The sequence below is a fragment of the Penicillium concentricum genome (genome assembly GCF_028827145.1).
Source record: "Penicillium concentricum strain IBT 3081 chromosome Unknown utg000006l_segment0_segment0, whole genome shotgun sequence".
NCBI classification, from domain to species: Eukaryota; Fungi; Ascomycota; class Eurotiomycetes; order Eurotiales; family Aspergillaceae; genus Penicillium; species Penicillium concentricum.
In genome coordinates, this window is record NW_026622759.1 from 110,195 (window position 1) to 128,245 (window position 18,051).

The 18,051-nt window shown below is 47.8% G+C and overlaps 8 protein-coding genes across 8 annotated transcripts; 5 read left to right on the forward strand and 3 right to left on the reverse strand.

Annotated features, from left to right (window-relative positions):
* Positions 1–44: 44 nt before the first annotated feature.
* On the reverse strand, positions 45–2,131 carry N7517_010216 (class I SAM-dependent methyltransferase; the record flags this gene model as incomplete). The annotated part of the gene is made up of 12 exons (XM_056727939.1): positions 45–120; positions 171–599; positions 670–856; positions 907–932; positions 981–1,021; positions 1,072–1,147; positions 1,198–1,239; positions 1,289–1,318; positions 1,371–1,427; positions 1,477–1,535; positions 1,586–1,671; positions 2,041–2,131. 12 exons carry the CDS (start codon positions 2,129–2,131, stop codon positions 45–47), a joined length of 1,200 nt encoding a protein of 399 aa, XP_056573754.1.
* A 174-nt stretch (positions 2,132–2,305) lies between these two features.
* N7517_010217 (Methyltransferase type 11) lies at positions 2,306–2,630 on the forward strand (the record flags this gene model as incomplete). The annotated part of the gene is made up of 2 exons (XM_056727940.1): positions 2,306–2,420; positions 2,473–2,630. 2 exons carry the CDS (start codon positions 2,306–2,308, stop codon positions 2,628–2,630), a joined length of 273 nt encoding a protein of 90 aa, XP_056573755.1.
* Positions 2,631–4,517: 1,887 nt separating this feature from the next.
* Positions 4,518–5,556, reverse strand: N7517_010218 (40S ribosomal protein uS5; the record flags this gene model as incomplete). The annotated part of the gene is made up of 3 exons (XM_056727941.1): positions 4,518–4,775; positions 4,864–5,121; positions 5,275–5,556. 3 exons carry the CDS (start codon positions 5,554–5,556, stop codon positions 4,518–4,520), a joined length of 798 nt encoding a protein of 265 aa, XP_056573756.1.
* A 582-nt stretch (positions 5,557–6,138) lies between these two features.
* Positions 6,139–6,915, forward strand: N7517_010219 (Mpv17/PMP22 family protein; the record flags this gene model as incomplete). The annotated part of the gene is made up of 5 exons (XM_056727942.1): positions 6,139–6,149; positions 6,207–6,261; positions 6,320–6,425; positions 6,487–6,792; positions 6,851–6,915. 5 exons carry the CDS (start codon positions 6,139–6,141, stop codon positions 6,913–6,915), a joined length of 543 nt encoding a protein of 180 aa, XP_056573757.1.
* Positions 6,916–7,427: 512 nt separating this feature from the next.
* On the forward strand, positions 7,428–8,266 carry N7517_010220 (eukaryotic translation initiation factor 4E; the record flags this gene model as incomplete). Its single annotated transcript, XM_056727943.1, has 3 exons — positions 7,428–7,604; positions 7,660–7,731; positions 7,799–8,266. 3 exons carry the CDS (start codon positions 7,428–7,430, stop codon positions 8,264–8,266), a joined length of 717 nt encoding a protein of 238 aa, XP_056573758.1.
* A 998-nt stretch (positions 8,267–9,264) lies between these two features.
* On the forward strand, positions 9,265–10,233 carry N7517_010221 (uncharacterized protein; the record flags this gene model as incomplete). Its single annotated transcript, XM_056727944.1, has 2 exons — positions 9,265–9,471; positions 9,913–10,233. The coding sequence occupies 2 exons, from the start codon at positions 9,265–9,267 to the stop codon at positions 10,231–10,233; spliced, it is 528 nt and encodes a 175-aa protein (XP_056573759.1).
* A 3,515-nt stretch (positions 10,234–13,748) lies between these two features.
* N7517_010222 (peptide MFS transporter) lies at positions 13,749–15,562 on the forward strand (the record flags this gene model as incomplete). The annotated part of the gene is made up of 2 exons (XM_056727945.1): positions 13,749–13,786; positions 13,843–15,562. 2 exons carry the CDS (start codon positions 13,749–13,751, stop codon positions 15,560–15,562), a joined length of 1,758 nt encoding a protein of 585 aa, XP_056573760.1.
* Positions 15,563–15,900: 338 nt separating this feature from the next.
* Positions 15,901–17,097, reverse strand: N7517_010223 (phosphotransferase family protein; the record flags this gene model as incomplete). The annotated part of the gene is made up of 1 exon (XM_056727946.1): positions 15,901–17,097. The coding sequence occupies one exon, from the start codon at positions 17,095–17,097 to the stop codon at positions 15,901–15,903; it is 1,197 nt and encodes a 398-aa protein (XP_056573761.1).
* Positions 17,098–18,051: the final 954 nt, after the last annotated feature.

The following is an 18,051-nucleotide window of genomic DNA, read 5'->3' on the forward strand; positions in this document are numbered from 1 at the left end:
CGGTGGCTTCTAGGATCTGTAAACAGAAAAAGAGATAAAGAGCTTTATGCTGTCTCAACCTTGATGTTTGTCTTGGCTTGCAATTCCTCTGACGTAGGCTTTCTTGCCCACACGCGGTTCCTAGTATTTATTAGCACGGAAAAAAGCATGCGATCTAAAAGAAAACCTACGCAGGTTCATAAGCGTGAATATGCGGGTTGTTCAGCTCCGTGCGCACTTTAGCCAGGAATACCTGCACCTCCTCCTTTGTCCAAGGCTCTGGCTCTCCAAAATGAGTGAGAAGCCACATCGCCCAACCTTCTAGAGCGGCATTCCAATGGGCCCACTGGAGGTGTCCAGCCTCCTTAAGTGTATTATCTCTAGCCCAAGGTCCTAGGGGAATCTTGTACCTTTCCTCATGCACGTCAACGAATCCGGCTTTCTCGATCGCACTGCGCATCGTTTCATGGGTTCTGAGGGATCGTCCAGCTCGCTCGGAGCATCTAATAAACATGTCACCCCATCCATATAGTTGGTGTTCTTTCTTCAGAGTACCGTCTTCGCTGTAAACTCGCACGTCTAATTCCATTTGTTCGATCCAACCACCAGGCTCTAGGGCACTAGTGTGAAGAAAAAGAAAAATTAGGGTGCAATGTCTCAGAAAATTGATTAATTGGGATTGCAACTCACTCGTAGGCCTGTTTGTATAGTTTCTCCCATCCCTCGGGAGGAAATGCGCCATACATTAAGCGCATATGGATAAAGTCAAACGGCTCTCTCCATGTCCATTCGCGAAGCACATCATCCACCTCGAAGATACAGTTTGGGGGCATCCATGACACGGGTGGGGGAAAGATATCCACTCCACGGACGGTAGCTAATTGGTCTCAGTCAAAGAATCGAAGTCGAAATCAAATAATCCAGTACCTAGCGAATATCGATCGGCAACGTCACTAATGATTGGTTAGAGGTTTTCTTAGGGGTTGCTCGACTTGACTTACATTGCCCAACTCCCTTGGCCAGTTCCGATGTCTAAGATATTCTATGTGTGGTTAGCAGGACGTTTAAGCGATGACCTCAGTACAAATTCACCTTGGGTGAATTGCCGATAGGGGCGCGGAAAAGAGGATTTGGCTGCTCGTGATCTAGCACGAGAAATACCATATGGCTGAGTTTGTTAATACCATAAGCCCTTCTCGGTGATGGGATGTGGCTTACCCAATCTCAAATGCCTCGAATTGCTGCTCGTCAGAAGGACCCCTTGATATGGTTACTTGATGTAAAACAAGCTCGTTTTATCGCAACTAACCAGTAGTCATCTTCTTTAATGGCCTGGTATCTACATATCGGGTTGGTCTTAGGAAGCGATCTTAGACTGGAAGTGGACTGACCTTCGGCCGTTTTCCAGTCGTCCTCTCGCGATCGAGGACGCGATCGAGGTGGTATCCCTACATATGTGAGACTTCTCCCATATATATGATTCATAATGGCACTCACGAGTGAAGGTCCTGCGGGTCTATGCCGTAGTCATTGACCATAGAGTAGAAATCAGGATCCTACACAAGAGGTGAGAATGCATAAGTCAAATTATGAACCCACTACTTACCACTGCGATGTCCATCTTCTCATTATCTCGACACTTTTCAAAGGTTGAAAGGTAAAGTCGATGTGTGGGGGGGGAAACAAGCCCGTCTACTCAGACCGTTTAACTAGCAACGTAAGCCAAAGTCACGGGTGGACTTTATAACCGAGTTACCTAGGTAGGTTGGGTGCATATTTTTATCCACAAAAAAAAGTACTGACGATCGGGATGGCCTCGGGGATTATGGCTGCTTATTAAGTATTAATATGATTTGAAACACTGGATGGGACAATTCTTAGTTAAAGAACATCACCTCTTCGACTAAAAGCACTACTCCGCCTATGATCCCCGAAAATGAATAAACCCAAACGGGATCTAAATCAAACGAGTCCAATACGTTCCCAGTCGCGCAAATATTTGCGACGTAGAAAGCGGCAAAAACGTACCGGATACACTTCTTGTATAGCTTAGCCACGTACCTGCCACATAATTCCCATACGGATCAGCGAGGTGGTTAATAAGCCCCATGAATATGAGGGAGTCAATGCCGAACGGGATGCCGGAGAGCATGGGAACTATCCAGTGTATGGAGGACTAGGTGTACCGAGCCAGAAGAGAGAGACACCCCAGTCAACCTAGCTCCAATGTCGGGGTTGTATACTTCCTTGTGATATATGAGATGGTCTTATAACCCGCCTGGGACTCTAGTTCAGGTTTGTTCGGTAAGAAAAAAGACCCGACATGATGCAACAAGAGCAGAAATACATCTGGTCAGCCGATCTTTACGGCGAAAAGGTGGCCCCATTCGTTGCAACTTCGACTGACAAGGTTCTCGCCTGCGTGGACCCTAAGCCAACTGGTAAGTCTTCCAAAGTTCAGATGACAATCGCCAGGCTTAACTAACAAGCTAGAGGAAATCCTTGATATCGGCTCCGGGGAAGGCCCCTTGGCAGCCCGCATGGTTCCCCATGTCAAACGGATCGTGGGAATCGACGGTTCACCCGACATGATTGAACACTTTAACAAGCCTACCCACACTTTGAGTCGCGGGTTGTCGATTGCCGACTGATGAATCAAGAGTCTGATCTCACAACCGGAAGTTTCGACAAGGTCCTTTTGAACGCTTCCTTGCATTGGATTTTGAGGGACCCCGAAACGAGGTCTAATACAATCAAGGGCTGTTTTGAGGCAATCAAGTTGGGAGGCCTTCTGGTCAATGAGTCCGGTATGCTGGGAAATGTAGCCGAAGTACATTCCGAAATTATCAGCGGTCTAGTCACTCAAGGCATTCATGTTGAGCAGGCGCGAGAAGCCTCGCCTTGGTGGTTCCCATCACAGCAGGCTATAAAGGACCTTTTAAAGGGGCGTGCTTTAATTGGGTCAAGGGCGAGGTCCAACTCAGACAACCTCGACAGAAAATGAGAAGCGTGGCATTGAAGGATGATAAGTCTGACACTAATAATCTTGACTTGATAACTCATATCGTATAGGATTCGTCTATTTGATGAGCCCTTTCTTAAACTTCTCCTGACGACTGAGACCCACGATGCAGCCGTCAGACATGCCGTTGTACGTTCTCGATGCTGTAAGAAGACAGCAGTATGATAGGCATTTACCTATTTCCTTTTGATTATTAAGACATGGCTTTCCGCCCAGGTGTTTTATCCTTTCCTATATGGAACGGTATGAATCGTGTGGTTGGACAAGAAGAATGCTCTCTGTTCAGCCACTGTCAAAGTTCAAGAGCCTGAACTCTCATGGTGTTTCGCAGAGTGGGATAGTAAATGAAAGAATGGCCTGTTTATGCCTTTTTTGAGGTGAACTTTGGTCCAATCTTCTTTCCCTTTCGTGACAACCCTAGGAATTCCCCTAACATAAAGGTGATGTAGAGATGGGGGTCTGCTTAGATCCCTGTTGGAACGCTCTCACAGTCAAGATTTGGTTAAGGACAAGAGACATTGAACGACATTGAAGGACATTGAACTCCTGGAATGAGAAGAAGTCGCACAAGGAGCTAAGCCTAATTCGGCAACCCGCTCTACACAATCCATGCCTTTGGAGATGATGTGAAAGATATAGAATACTCTTATGTCTTGATATCTTCTTTGATGTCTTTCTGGATATATATTTTAGATGTTGTAGGATCTTGACGACACTTGGGGTTCACAGTGGGCTCGACGTGGTGTCAAATGTACTGGGATATATATATATATATCTTCAACATAATATTCAAAGGTTATTCACAAGAAATTCGCTTGTGCAATGTATTTCATTCCACCTTTTTTTACCGTCTACCTCTAAAACCGAGAAGGGGGAGAAATGTCTTGAAAGACATTTATGTTAGAAAGAGAATATTTAAGACTACCCAAAAGACCAACTAAAAGTCTACACAAGGCCGCATATGCGGCCTTATACTCTTGTGGTACATTGGATAGCTCCCATGTGCCCCAGTGTGAATACATCGACCATGTGGGGCTCTCCATGGCTATTCATAGACCTGGGCTACGAGATGTCCATATAAGAGTTTCTTTAGGGATACGTATGATGGCATCCTTTGAGATGGTCCCAGGACAGCCTAGACCCCAGACTGGTGTTTGTTTCCAAAGTGACCTGCCCGTGGGACCTCTCCATGCATTACTGTCATGGCGATATTGCAGCACTGCATATTGAGATGCGAGCTTGAACTATAGACTGTCACATCCCAAAAACCAATGTCTATCAGGTGAAAAGCCTACTGCCCTACTGCATACATCTACTGCTCAAAAGAACAATCTGGCTGGCAAATGGCCCGTGGACTTCGCTATTTTGTGTCCCTCCCCATGATAAATACATCAAGAGCGGCGCAGAGATGTCTCTCGCACACACGAACCATCTTTTAATCGCCAAGCACAGAGGGAGAAGTTTTTAAAAGAAACCCATTGGAATTGTCGAACAAAAATCATGCATCATCCATAACCTAGTACTTCTTGCCCTGGCGGAGGACATCACCGAACTCCTCCAGAGGGCTGCGGATGAGCTTAGTATCGGCCCACAGGTTGGGGGTAAGGAAACCGTAGGTGTTGACGACAGCGACGAAGGTGGCCTTGAGGGTGTTCTCGAGGGTCTTGGTGGAGCCGGAAGAGGAGGTGTAAGCGTCCTGGACACCGGCGAGCTGGAGCAGACGCTTGACAGCGGGGGAAGCGACAAGGCCGGTACCGCGGGGGGCGGGAATGAGCTGTAAATAATTAGAAACCATCTTTTCAAACCACTGGCCCCCGAAAAAAGGGACCAAGATCAGAAATTGACCACTGTCAACAACTTACACGGACGGAGACGGAACCACACTTTCCACTCTGCTTGACGGGCAGAGAGTGGGGCTCACCAAGGTTGGTACCCCAGTAACCGCGACGGACGGGGAGGACAGCGAGCTTGGCGATGGTGATAGCGGCACGGATAGCGGTGGCGACTTCCTTGGAGGTCTTGATTCCGAGACCGATGTGGCCCTCGGAGTCACCGATGAGGACGATGGCCTTGAAACGGGTACGCTGACCGGCACGGGTCTGCTTCTGGACGGGCTTGATCTGGAGGTTGAAATTGACGTTAGTTTCTGGTCTGTTTTCGATGTATTCGGTTTCCGCTCGAGCTTCCACTGCGCAATTGCGTTCAATTGTCGCATTCCAGTCGATCCCCGCTCAATCCTTCAATTTCAAAAACAAGTGTGTGTCGATCCGTACCTTCATAACCTCATCCTTGAGCTTGGGCAGGAAGAAGTCGACAATCTGGTACTCCTTGACGGGCAGAGAGTGGAGGTAGATCTGCTCCATGGAGGTGATCTTGCCGGCCTTGACGAGACGGCCGAGCTTGGTGACGGGCTGCCACTCCTTCTCCTCCTGCTTGGGGCCACGACGGCCGCGACGGCCACCACGACCACCACGGCCACGGTCACCACCACGCTCACCACCACGGTCGCCGCGCGAACCGAAACCACCACGTCCACGGGGAGCAGCGTCAGCCATATTTATGTTGTTATGGGGAAGCGACGGGGAGGGTTGTCGGTTTTGAGTTGGTCGTCGAGATTCACGGCGCTGAGCACTGTTTGCCCGAAATTTGCGCGGGTGGGCTAAGCGAGCGGGCAACCCTAGTGGAGACCCTATGCCCTAGATTCCCGATCGGGGAAGTGGCACGTGCACTTAAGGTTTCCAGGGCGGTGTCACCTGACGGGGCCCAGAAGTAGATCAATAGATCGTAGTTTTTTTTAGAGGGAGATGGACACTATGGAAGATACAATGGATTTATTTTATAGTGATATTCAGGTCATTAGCTATAGCAGTATTGAACAATAAATCATGTTTTGAAATGAAATTGAGTCCTCGTAAAGTTGTTATTCATCCTACGTCACCTCCAAAATCTGCATCGGGCGGATGCATTTCCTATTTGGGGAATGCGACAGGTCAATCTCGACTCCGCAATTTCAAGATTGTTCCCCCAGTTGCCCCTTCCATAGTATTTCAGCGTCTCCCCTTTGCTTTTCTGTCCATTCTTTGCTTTCCTCTCTAATTCCTTCATCTTGCATCTTTCATAGCTACTCAATCGCAGTTATGTTGCGCTGGTAAGTCTCCCTTAGTACTCACCTCCTTGAATCGAAGCTCAAAACATCTTCAACCAGGTACCAGTCCAAGTTGGCAAAGAGGCCCATCCTCACCGCAAGCATCACCAGCGCAGTACGATCCTCTCATCTCCTCCTCCCTTGGACTATCTCCTGATTCTTTGTTACAACAGTTCTTATTCGGCAGTGGCGATGTTCTAGCACAGCAAGCTGTTGACCGGAAAGGTCTCCAAAAACACGACTTTGCCCGCACTGGGCGAATGGCCCTATACGGTGGAGGTATGTTTCCAAGTCTGGAGTCTGTTGTACATCGCTGATCGGTGTCTTATCTTCCTTCCAGCCATCTTCGGTCCAGTTGCCACTACTTGGTTCGGCGTCCTCCAGCGTCATGTCGTTCTCAAGGGCGCCGCGTCCACCACCGCCGCCCGTGTTGCTGCCGATCAACTCTTCTTTGCCCCGGTCCAGCTCACCTGTTTCCTTTCCTCGATGGCCATCATGGAAGGCGTTGATCCTGTTGAAAGGTGGAAGGCTGCCTTTGTTCCCGCCTATAAGGCTAACTTGATGGTCTGGCCCTTTGTACAGGGTGTCAACTTTACATTTGTCCCGCTAGAGTTGCGCCTGCTGTTTGTCAACGTTATCAGTTTGGGTGAGTACCTTGTTTCCAAGTGTTGATCATACCCCTTCAGTGACTAACGACTAAACAGGCTGGAATTGCTTCCTTAGCTTGATGAACAGCGGTGAGGAATTAGAATTACAAGCTGTGATTTGAGATACCCTTGAAGTTTTGATTCCCAGCTGTTCCGAGCATTTTCACATTGGCGCTCCATTATACGGTAATTTTTGGTTGGGTTATTTGGTCGTCCTCAGGCATCGGGAAGATTTTTATTCTGCTTTTTTTTTTAGCTATGTAAGAATTATGCTCAATACAAATCTGAATCTGAATATTCAAATTGAAATTTAAAAGAAATCAAATGGTCAAAGTAGAAATAAGAGCATAGTGAAGATTGGGATATATAGGTGTGATTATGTTACGGAAGAACCCAAAGAGGCAAGGCAAGTTTTTGTGGCTCGAACTTCAAAACTTCCACTCTTTGCAGTCAATTGTCGCCCACCTCCACTCTCATCTCACACTGCCTGGAGCAGACTATTACTGCTAAATCGATCCAGGCTTGGATTCCTATTACCTTCTTTGTGTGATAAACCCCCCGATTTGCGCTTTCCCTGAAATTCTCGCCCCTCCGACTTTCCGACTCGATCGTCTCCCCCTCCACATCATTCACTATGGCTACCGTCGCAGAAAATGGTACCCCGGCTGTTGCCGATGAGAACTCTGCTCCTATCACTGAGACTCAGACTGGTGATATCGTCACCGTTTTCCACAACCCCGATGACTTCAACGTGAAGCACCCTCTTATGCACGAATGGACTCTGTGGTTCACCAAGCCCCCTAGTGGCAAGGTAGGAGACACCACTTGGATAGATCGACATCAGCATGCTTACCAATGGAAATTAGGGCGACAACTGGAACGACCTTCTCAAGGAGGTGGTTACCTTCAGCTCCGTTGAAGAATTCTGGGGCATTTATGTATGTTCAATCCGAAGTCTCCCCCCCCCCCCCGGTGAACGACCACACTAACCTCGATCGCTAATAGAACAACATCACGCCGACCTCTGAACTTGGCCTGAAGGCCGACTACCACCTCTTCAAGAAGGGCGTACGACCCGAGTGGGAGGATCCCCAAAACAAGCACGGTGGAAAGTGGTCATACCAGTTCAAGGACAAGCGCTCCGTCCCTATCGACGAACTCTGGCTGCACGCGCAGCTGGCCGCGATCGGCGAGACCCTCGAGAACGACGACGACAACGAAGTTATGGGAGTAGTTGTGAACGTGCGCAAGGGCTTCTACCGTGTCGGTCTATGGACACGCACAGTCGGCAAGAGCATCCAGGGCGATAAGAACACCCGCACACAGGCGCAGGGCAAGGAGATCCTTGAGGCAATTGGCCAGCGGTTCAAGGACGTGCTGCGACTCAACTTGGCGGATGTGGTGGAGTTCTCCGGCCACACCGACAGTGCACACAGCGGCAGCACGCGCGCGAAGGCCAAGTACACTGTTTAAATGGGGGTTTGGTTGAGACGATGTGCAGACGAGGATGAAAAACGAAAAGGGGACGGATGGCGATGCGCGGATTTCACGATTACGGACGACACGAATCGAGAGGAATTGACTCGATGTGTGGTGCAGGGAAACTGGGAGTGATTCACATAGGGACCGAGGTCCCCCCTCTTATGCCCGCCCCGCTGCATAGTGCTGCAGGGACGATCTGATTGCTTGCGACTTGTATCTTACTCTACCAAACACATTTTACGAGGCTGATGCCGTGGTTGAGGTCGAGGTCGTGCCAGTATGATGGTATTTTCCTTACATTATTCTATACAAATATGACCTGTTCATGGATGCATTCTACTTTTGGTGTTGCTAGGTCGTTTTTGGCGAGGTCAAGCACCTGAGTAGAGCTTTTGATCTTGAATAGCGATTATACTGGGAGGCATATCAGTAGGTGTAGCTCCGAAGCCAGCAGGCTAATGCCTAAGCCCTGTCTCGTAGGACTTTGTTTCTTGTCTCGTGGCTTCGAATACTCGGATAGGATCGGACAGCCTTGAATTCCATGCATACAAGCTGTATAAGATAGAGGAGAAAAGGCTTGTAGGATCTCTCTATTCTCTTTTTTGTAATTATTCACATGGTCCTGCCTCCAAGCAATGTTTCTTTTCAACTTGAGAGATTCTATCACTCACTAATATATTGAATATCGAGCGAACTGGCACTTAACATTGATCCTTACTGCCCCGAACGAGATGCTTCGGGGCTGGGGACTAGTAGAAGCCACCCTACCCAGACCGTGTGGTCTTGGGTCCGCGGTCATGATCACAGACACTTCAATGATATGTTACAGGGATGATGGTTCGAGTAAGCGCACAGGGGATCAGGGCCTCGAGCATGTTCTGCGGATTTACACCGCATTTACATGATCCCTTGGGGATATAAAGGCCCCTTCGCAGGATAGTGTACCACCAGGACATGAATATCAAATCAATCTTTTAATATTTCTCATCATGATCAAGCCCGAAGACAGGTTCTACTCGGAGGGTCAGGGCTATTTTAGCCCAAGAGAAAGACCTATAACCGAAACCCACTACAACGTATGGGATTGGGATCAGCTGCGATTGATCAAAGTTAAAGGAACTGCCAAATTTTTCCCACCTGACGAAGATGTCGAGAACTCAATTCTTGCGCAATTCGCCGATAACCTTTCGCCGGAAGTTCGTGTAGTCACAGTCGACGATGACGGGCTTCCTACTGGAGTCTCGATAGATCCTAAAGAGGACGATACATCATTTATTACATATATCCCCTTCTCACTCTGTCGATCGCTCGCAGATTGTCCTACAATCTACTTCTCTCAGCTTTAAGAGCTTAATCGGCTTAGACCAGGTGTCGATCTCTCGTCGTATGATGGTCAGAGGGTCGCATTCAAATTCAACCCAAGTATGCCTCGAAGACTGGAAACGTCTTAGAAGGAGATCAACATGCTTAGCAAACTGCCACCATATCCTAATATAGTACCGTTTGATCGTATCGTTCCCCAAGACGTAGAGTCTCGAGTGGTTAGATTCACAACAAAATACATCCCAGGCGGAACGCTAGTAGACGCCGATCCGAAAAGGCCCTTCCGATTTGAATGGCTACAGCAGCTTACCTAGGTGGTGGATTTCCTAAATCTAGAATTAGGGATCATACATCAAGATATTACACCTCGAAATTTGCTTGTCGACCCCGAAACAGACAATATTCTTCTCTTCGATTTTGATTGGGCCGCCAATGGAAAGGACTACCTACTCGATGATCGAGATGATGTGTCTAGTGTTGTGTTCACATTATACGAGATCATCACGAACGATACACATTTTACGAGCATTCCTCACTGGGAACGAAACATGGATATGGTGCAGACGAGCTTGGCCGGACAAAGGAGGGGGAAACTGTTTGGCGAACGGGTCCGCGTACAAGACGCACTACACTAAAAAAGGGACAGTACTGCTTTCGGTGGGAAAGGCCACCCCAAGTCAGGCTGGTGAAGAACGCCAAAGCCTTGGAAGGAGCGTAGCTGATGAAAGCTTTCTTGGTCAGCCCGAATCTGGATCAACCATTTGTCAGATAGCACAAAGTACAAAATGAGACACCTCGAAGCCTTGTATATCCTATACTTACCTACCAATTTATCACTTATGATGCGATCCAAGATTTTTTGAGGCGATGCGGTTGTATACTTGTAACATTCGAGGTAGGCAATGGGCTCTCTACAGGGACTAACTAGACACCTATCAAATATCTTGGCTTGATTTCCGCATGTTAGTTGTGCATTTTATTCTGAAAGGGCTATAAATTTCCATCGGACAATGTGCTATGGGGAAGCATATGATATCGGTGCAATATGTCATCGGCACTCCTGATATGTTATGAATACCATAGAATGGACTTTCTCCGATCTTTTTAACGTCAGAATTTACAGCTACTAGCACTGTGGAATTATGTGATGGGGTTTATCAAGGTCTAGTTGATGGTTTTAAAGTATCTTTGCGTTATAGAGATGTTGGAAATTCTTGGACATATATTTACTGTTCGGAAGCTTAAAATAAACCCGAGTTACTCGTGAAAATACCCGGTGGAAAAAAGCCCTCTATTTACCTTTCATATTAAAGAGAATATTTGAAGGAAACTTGCTGTTAAGGAAGAAAGTGAAATATATGCTTCTAAAAAGAAGCACACGCACGACTTTCAAGACGAGCTCCGAAGATTCTCTCCACACTTATTTCTTATAATATGATACTATAGTATTAGACATGTCCTAGAGAGATAGACTATCCGCTCACTGATCACTTATAGGAACTATACTCCGTAGGCATCTCTGTTTCGCTCCAGGCTATTAACCGAGGACATATGTACAACTCCTATCCAACAAGTTACTAATCGAACGCTCGTAGGTACATATCATCACAACTATCTTACTCCTTCCCTAAACCAGCTCTATTACATGGTGTTCCCGTATTTAGAGGAGTTAGAACAGTGGCAAAGAGACGAAATCAGATGGACAATTGATGGCTTCTTGAGCGTGTAGAGTAAACAAATTACCAGATTTAATACACTGGACTAGTGCCGGGGCATTTGCCAAGGGAGCCAAGGGTGGAAATTACAACACAAATGGCCCCACGATTGAGTTTGGAGTATGGGAAACGATGGAAAGCTGGACTGCTTCTTGGGATGTGACCTCGTGGCTTAGTATCTCAAACAAAGCCTCCGCGGCCAAAGAAGAGAGACAAAAGGTGTTCCAAAGTGCTTTGTCTTCAAATCAACAGCTTCGACTTGAATCTAAGAGTGTAGTTGAACACCAGGGCGGCAGAGAACAAGGGCGTCCAATTACCTTGCAGAATATTATCTCGTATAAGATAGCCAATAGGACATACTCATTTAGAGAGGTAAGCAAGCTGCTTTCGCCAAAAACCCTCTCAGCACAGTGTTCTGGATATCTTTCCTTGCACTTGGCTGGGAATATATCTAGAACACCCCAGGATACCATCGTATTTCGAGGCTCATGGATAGCCATTCTCAACCCAAATACCCCGTACCTCGATAGCATCCTAGGTCAGCACTATACGGATACAATCCACGGCAATAAGTCAAAGATCCACCGAGCTGCTCTGAGTGGCTGGTGTCGCAATATCAAAGCTCCTCCGGAGTAGAGCCCTCTATAATCTCGGCTGGGGGCCGGCACCTTGCGATGTCGGAACGGTCATATTGACTCAACTACAGAGAGTAGTCCTAGTTCAATCGGACAGTCGCAACGGTATCACATGCTTGAAGGAGTGAGATAAAAGACACTCTAAATTGGGCTTGGCAAGCCCAGGCCAAAGAGAAGGGCAGACTCGAAAGGAACGGCTATGTCAAGATCGTATAGTCCTTCCTTATGAAATCTTTCAAGGACAATGAAGTCGGGGACTATATTTTAGATGCCGGTGTCGGGCTTGTCAATATCTTGGAGTCTTGGTGAAACTCTCTCTTAAGCCGTTGGTCCCTTGGCGGCTGAGCCCCCAAGGCTTGGGGGCTTGCGCCATTTGCGAAGTGTTGGCGATAAGCCCTCCCGTTGGTGGACCTGAGGTTTATCCTTGTTCACAAGCGAAGTCGGAGCCCAAAGGGCGTGTGCCATGACTCTTGGTGTTTCTTGGTGTTTTCTTGGTGGTTATATTTATGGGCGGTGTCCCTGTCATCTTCGATTCCTTCTTTTTTTTTTTTCTTTCCCCTTTCCTTTTTTTTTCCCTCACCAAAAATTGATATGAGACTTTTGAATATGTTTAACTAATATGACCATACTAATATGACCACTAACAGAAACCGTTCCCCTTATCATCTGTGGGCTTGGCAGGCACCGAGCACTAAGATCCACCCTTCGCTTCCTCTACAACTTACGAGAGAATAATTACCCCGGAACCAAGAACAGACCAGACCAGACCAAGATCGGAAGGGAAATGGTTTCTCTCAGGTCATCGCTCCAGACATCATTGAATGGCATTGGCTATTGCCATCTCCTTACGGGGAAACAAAAACAAGGTGCCGGGTAAGCGGGTAGCTTGAAGCTTTCGAGACATTCGAACACAAAACGAGGGGAAAAAAGGCCCCAACGTTACATTCGGAAAGAAGACCGATATCATATGGCGATTGGGGGAAATATTCAGGACGAATCCCCAGGCCGAAAACGAAACTCCCCGAGCCCTGGAATGCCGAAGGCATATAGGGAATGCCTAAGCCCTACAACATACAATATAGCCCGGTCAATCAGATCCCGAATATATCCCGATTGCAAGCGGAGCATGGACTTGACTCCGGAATTTGGAAAGGAAAAAAAAAACGACATTTGCCCTCGTGGCGAATTCAACCGGAGACGTTCTCAACTTGGAAATTTTTCAAGCTTCACCGGCAATCTCCGACTGGGATTCTCAATGTGATTCGATGGAAAAAAAAAGGAAAAAGTGGACTCGGACTGGCCCTTCCAGAATCCCCAGATGCCAAAAGATTCCAGGACCAGCTCATTCGCTCGGATGGACCCAATCTGAGTCAATCCACTCAGTACTCGGCATTTCATTGCTTGATTTTTGTTCACTTCCGTGCCGTGTGTGGTTACATTCGTGGGTCAACTCATCTTTTCAGCCATTTGCCGTTGAACGATAGAGACCGACGATCGCATCCACGGTCCTGCGAACAATGGCCAATATCCGTTCAATATGCGACCTTCTCAGATGAGCCTTAGTGGCATATGGGGGAAAAACATTGAAATTGCTTTTTTATTTTATTTCTTTTTTTATATTTCCTTTTCACTCGAGATAAGACAGTCTTCCGGTCCCACTCAGCCATCGGATGTTGGGTAAATGAAAAATTGCATATATAGTATTATTCACACCCATTTTTTTCTTCTTCTTTTCTCTACTCTTGACTGCGATTTTTTCTGGCCCTCTTGAAAGAGAAGGCATCATCTGGTCTCGTAGCCATGTCGTCCACAGACCGTGAGATTGAGACTCCTGCTGCGTATGTATATCTTATGCCTGGACAATTCATGAGTTTGCAACTGACCCTATCTTCAGTCCTCCGTCCTATGACACCGAGGACGTCTCCCAACATGTCGTCCTGAATGAAAAGGCCATGGACGCCGATTTCGACAAGGAGAACCTCGTCACCGCAGACGGCGGTGAACCCACGCTCTCGGAGAAGACTTCCTTGCGCCATGTCGCAGAGAACCTACCCCTCTCCGCCTGGTTGGTGGCCGTTGTCGAACTCTGTGAACGTTTCACATACTACGGCATGTCCGGTCTGTTCCAGAACTACATCCAGCGACCTCGCGATGGTAGTCAAGGACGTGGTGCGCTCGGTATGGATCACCAAGGTGCCACCGGTCTCACGACCTTCTTCCAGTTCTGGTGTTATGTTACTCCTATCATCGGTGCCATCGTCGCCGATCAGTACCTCGGCAAGTACAAGACCATTGTGCTGTTCTGTCTCATCTACATGGTTGGTCTGCTCATCCTGGTTTGTACCTCCATCCCCACTGCCCTGGAACACGGCTCGGGTATTGGTGGTTTCATTGTTGCCATCTTGATCATTGGTCTGGGTACCGGTGGTATCAAGAGTAACGTGGCTCCTTTGATTGCGGATCAGTACAAGCGGAAGAAGATGGCCATTTCCACCACCAAGAAGGGCGAGCGCGTCGTCATCGACCCCGCCCTGACCATCCAGCGTATTTACATGATCTTCTACGGATGTATTAACGTCGGTTCGCTCTCCCTTCTCGCCACCCCCTACATGGAACTGTACATCGATTTCTGGCCCGCCTTCCTTCTCTGTCTCTGCATGTTCATGGTCGGTACCCTGGTGATCGTGCTCGGCCGCAAGCACTACGTCGTTCGCCCACCCCAGGGCTCCATCATCACGGACGCTTTCCGTGCTATCTGGATGATGATCAAGAACCGCAACATGGATGCCCCCAAGCCCTCATGGCAGACCGAGCACAATGGCGCGTCCACTGTCAACTGGGACGACCACTTTATCGACGAACTGAAGCGCGCCCTGGTCGCCTGCCGCGTGTTCGCCTTCTACCCGATCTACTGGGTTGTCTACGGACAGTTCTCTAGCAACTTCGTCACCCAAGCCGGCGAGATGGAAGGCCATGGCATCCCCAACGATCTGATGCAGAACTTTGACCCCATCTCCATCATCGTTTTCATCCCCATCCTCGAAACCTGCGTCTACCCCGTGATGCGCCGCATGAAGATCCCCTTCCGCCCCGTCACCCGTATCGCCCTTGGCTTCGTCGTCGGCTCACTTGCCATGATGTACGCCGCTATCGTGCAACACCTGATCTACTCCGCCGGGCCCTGCTACGACTCACCGTTGTGCGAGGCCTCCATGATCGACGGCATAGCCCAGGGAAACAAGGTGCACATCGCCATCCAAACCCCTGCCTACGTCTTCATGGGTGTGTCTGAGATTTTCGCCTCGGTCTCCGGTCTCGAGTACGCATACACCAAGGCCCCGCCCAGCATGAAGTCCTTCGTGCAGGCCATGTACCTTCTCACGAACGCGTTCGGATCCGCCATCGCCGAAGCACTCACCCCCGCCGCCTTCGATCCCGCCATCATGTGGATGTTCACTGGTCTTGCCTGTGCATCCTTCCTGTGTGGTATCATCTTCTACGCCATCTTCCACCACCTGAACGACAAGGAAGATGACATGAACGCTCTCGATGCCGATGACTATATGCCCGAAGCCCCGGTCGATGCGGAACGACACGAGTCCAAGTCCCAGTAAGCATCGCACCCGCGGTGTTTTTTGTAATATTTTGTTTTTCTTTGTTCTTTTGGCATTCGCATTGGCATTGCAAGTATCTCTACGCTGGGATCGTACTTTTTTTTTCATCTTCGCTTGCATCATCGGAGCACTTTCTGTGTTTTAAAACTGCTGTGCAGATCATGAGACGTGGTATGATATGACGTTCGGTTTAATTTAGTATATATAACTCATAAATAAAAATGAAAATAATCAATATACAATATAAAGAATTCAGGTCCACATCTTATCTTCAATGTACTATGGGTATGTACAATTCTATTTTCGTGTATGGATATGATCGACTGTTAGCGGTACTCCTAGACTCCAAAGGCCTCCATGGCCGATTCGGCTACTCCACGCCAGTGGCCCACTCGGTCTTGAGCCTGGCCGCGGGGACAGACCTCCACAATGGCACGAATATGATTCACCGCAGTCTGCATGGACTCTTGAAGTGGATTCAACTCCATGTCATCAAGCATCTTCCCCGCTCCCTTTTCGCGACAGACGGATTCAAAGAGCTTTTCCATCCGGGTCTGCTCCTCTTTGTCTTCTGGGGTCGATTTCATATTCCATAAAAAGGCACGGGGTGGATTCCAGCGAGGTGCGGGCACTACACTGCTGAACTCCCAGTCCAGAACAGCGGTAATAGGACAGTCGGGCTGATCCGGGTCACACATGATATTTGCAAAATGGAGATCCCTATGTGCGAGGACATAGACGACTTGGTTCAGTTGTGCGGCATATTCCTGAATAGCTGCGGTAAAGGCGTGAATTCTCGGAATCAGATCTCTATAAGATTCAAGTGACGGATGCTTTTCAATGGCGTAGATATAGCGATCGAGACAGGCGACGGTGAAGGTCACGAAGCTATCGAAACCCTGAGAAGGAATAGGGTTCAACGACTCAAGGGACTCGGATCCCGCCCAGTACTTCTCGAGATCGGGCGATTCCCAGAAATTCTCATCGATTGGAGGTCCGTGGGTGATTTCTCCATTTGTGAGGGTCAACCCGCCGACATAGCTATCCCAAGGGTGTGCATGAAGCTCAATCAGGTAGTCTGTCAATTGGTGAACCATTTTAGTACGGACTTCTATCGACAGAGTATCGTAAATCTGATCGATACTCTTCCCGGGAACCTTTTCGAGGAGAGTGAATTCATGACGGATGATGTTATTATCGGTAGAGTCATAGCGAATGATGGCGGGGATAGGGATGGTAGTGTTCTGATGGACCCATGTCATGACTCCGACTTCATTGCGAGTTTTGATGGCGGGGAGTTGACACCCTGAGATACGCAAGACCAGAGTTACCGAGCCATCTGCATTAACTGGAAGCACAGACCCATCCGATGTATCAATCGGGGTATGTGCTGCAAAATGGACCAGGTAGATAGAATGAAATGCCGCTGTGACTTGGAGAGGTTCGATCGAGGTAGGAGCGGGGAGATTCAGGGACACGATAAGTTGACTGATAGTGTCGGCGCTCACTGGAGAAATATAGCTGTCGGTGTCCATTGTAGAGGATGAGGTCAGGGAGTCTCAATATAGGGATTGTTGACGGGACGATTGTTGAGAGGATGTAAGACATGGCGCTAACCCTAGGTCGTTACTAGTAGCATGTGACCGGCATTTATGTACTGCTACATCAGTACATGTAGTATGAATAATAGATGATAATTTCTATACCTGGAGTTCCAGGCATGTAAGTATATCAAAGGTTATATATAGAAGAGTCACTTGCGCAAATTATGTTTCTTTTTTCTGCTGTCTACCTAAACAACTGAGAAGAAGGGGGGGGGATATCTTACAGATATCATGTAAACAGTGTATCTGAGGCTACTAAAAAAGACTACTAAGAAGACATGACAAGGCCGGCCCTCTACTCTTGTATGTCCTAAGTGAAAATAGACGAGTATAGCCGTTGGTATACTATACGGTACAAACCGTGATGCTATAGGGGAAGGATAGAATCCATTTCGAACTCGAAATGGTAACTCTGACTTGGCCTTTTGAAGTGTAATTGAGGCTGATAGTACATTACACATTTACCCAGAGACCATAGTTTGATTTCCCCGATTCGGAAGGCCAAGCCTCTGCTATATCCCTTGTAGTATCGCTTTTATATACTAAAATAGAAGCCTAGCCTCTATAAGCAATGCTATATGATACTTATTTATATATTAGGCAGACATGAGAGAAAGGCATCAAAATAATAGATCTGATCCTGTACATAGATCTACAGAGTACATGTAAATAGATAGTTGCCTATGAGGCTCATAAGAGCCTTGGGTCCTGATTGGCCAAGTTTCGTATAACAATTTTCAGCGCGTGCTATTTCCGACTTGCCTACAGAGAATAGCAATGTTCGCTTGGATTTCATTCCTATTGGAGCCTATATTGTTCATAAACTACATCATAATCATGACGTTGCAGACTCACGTTGCCACAGACCGTTAGACAAGTACTGGG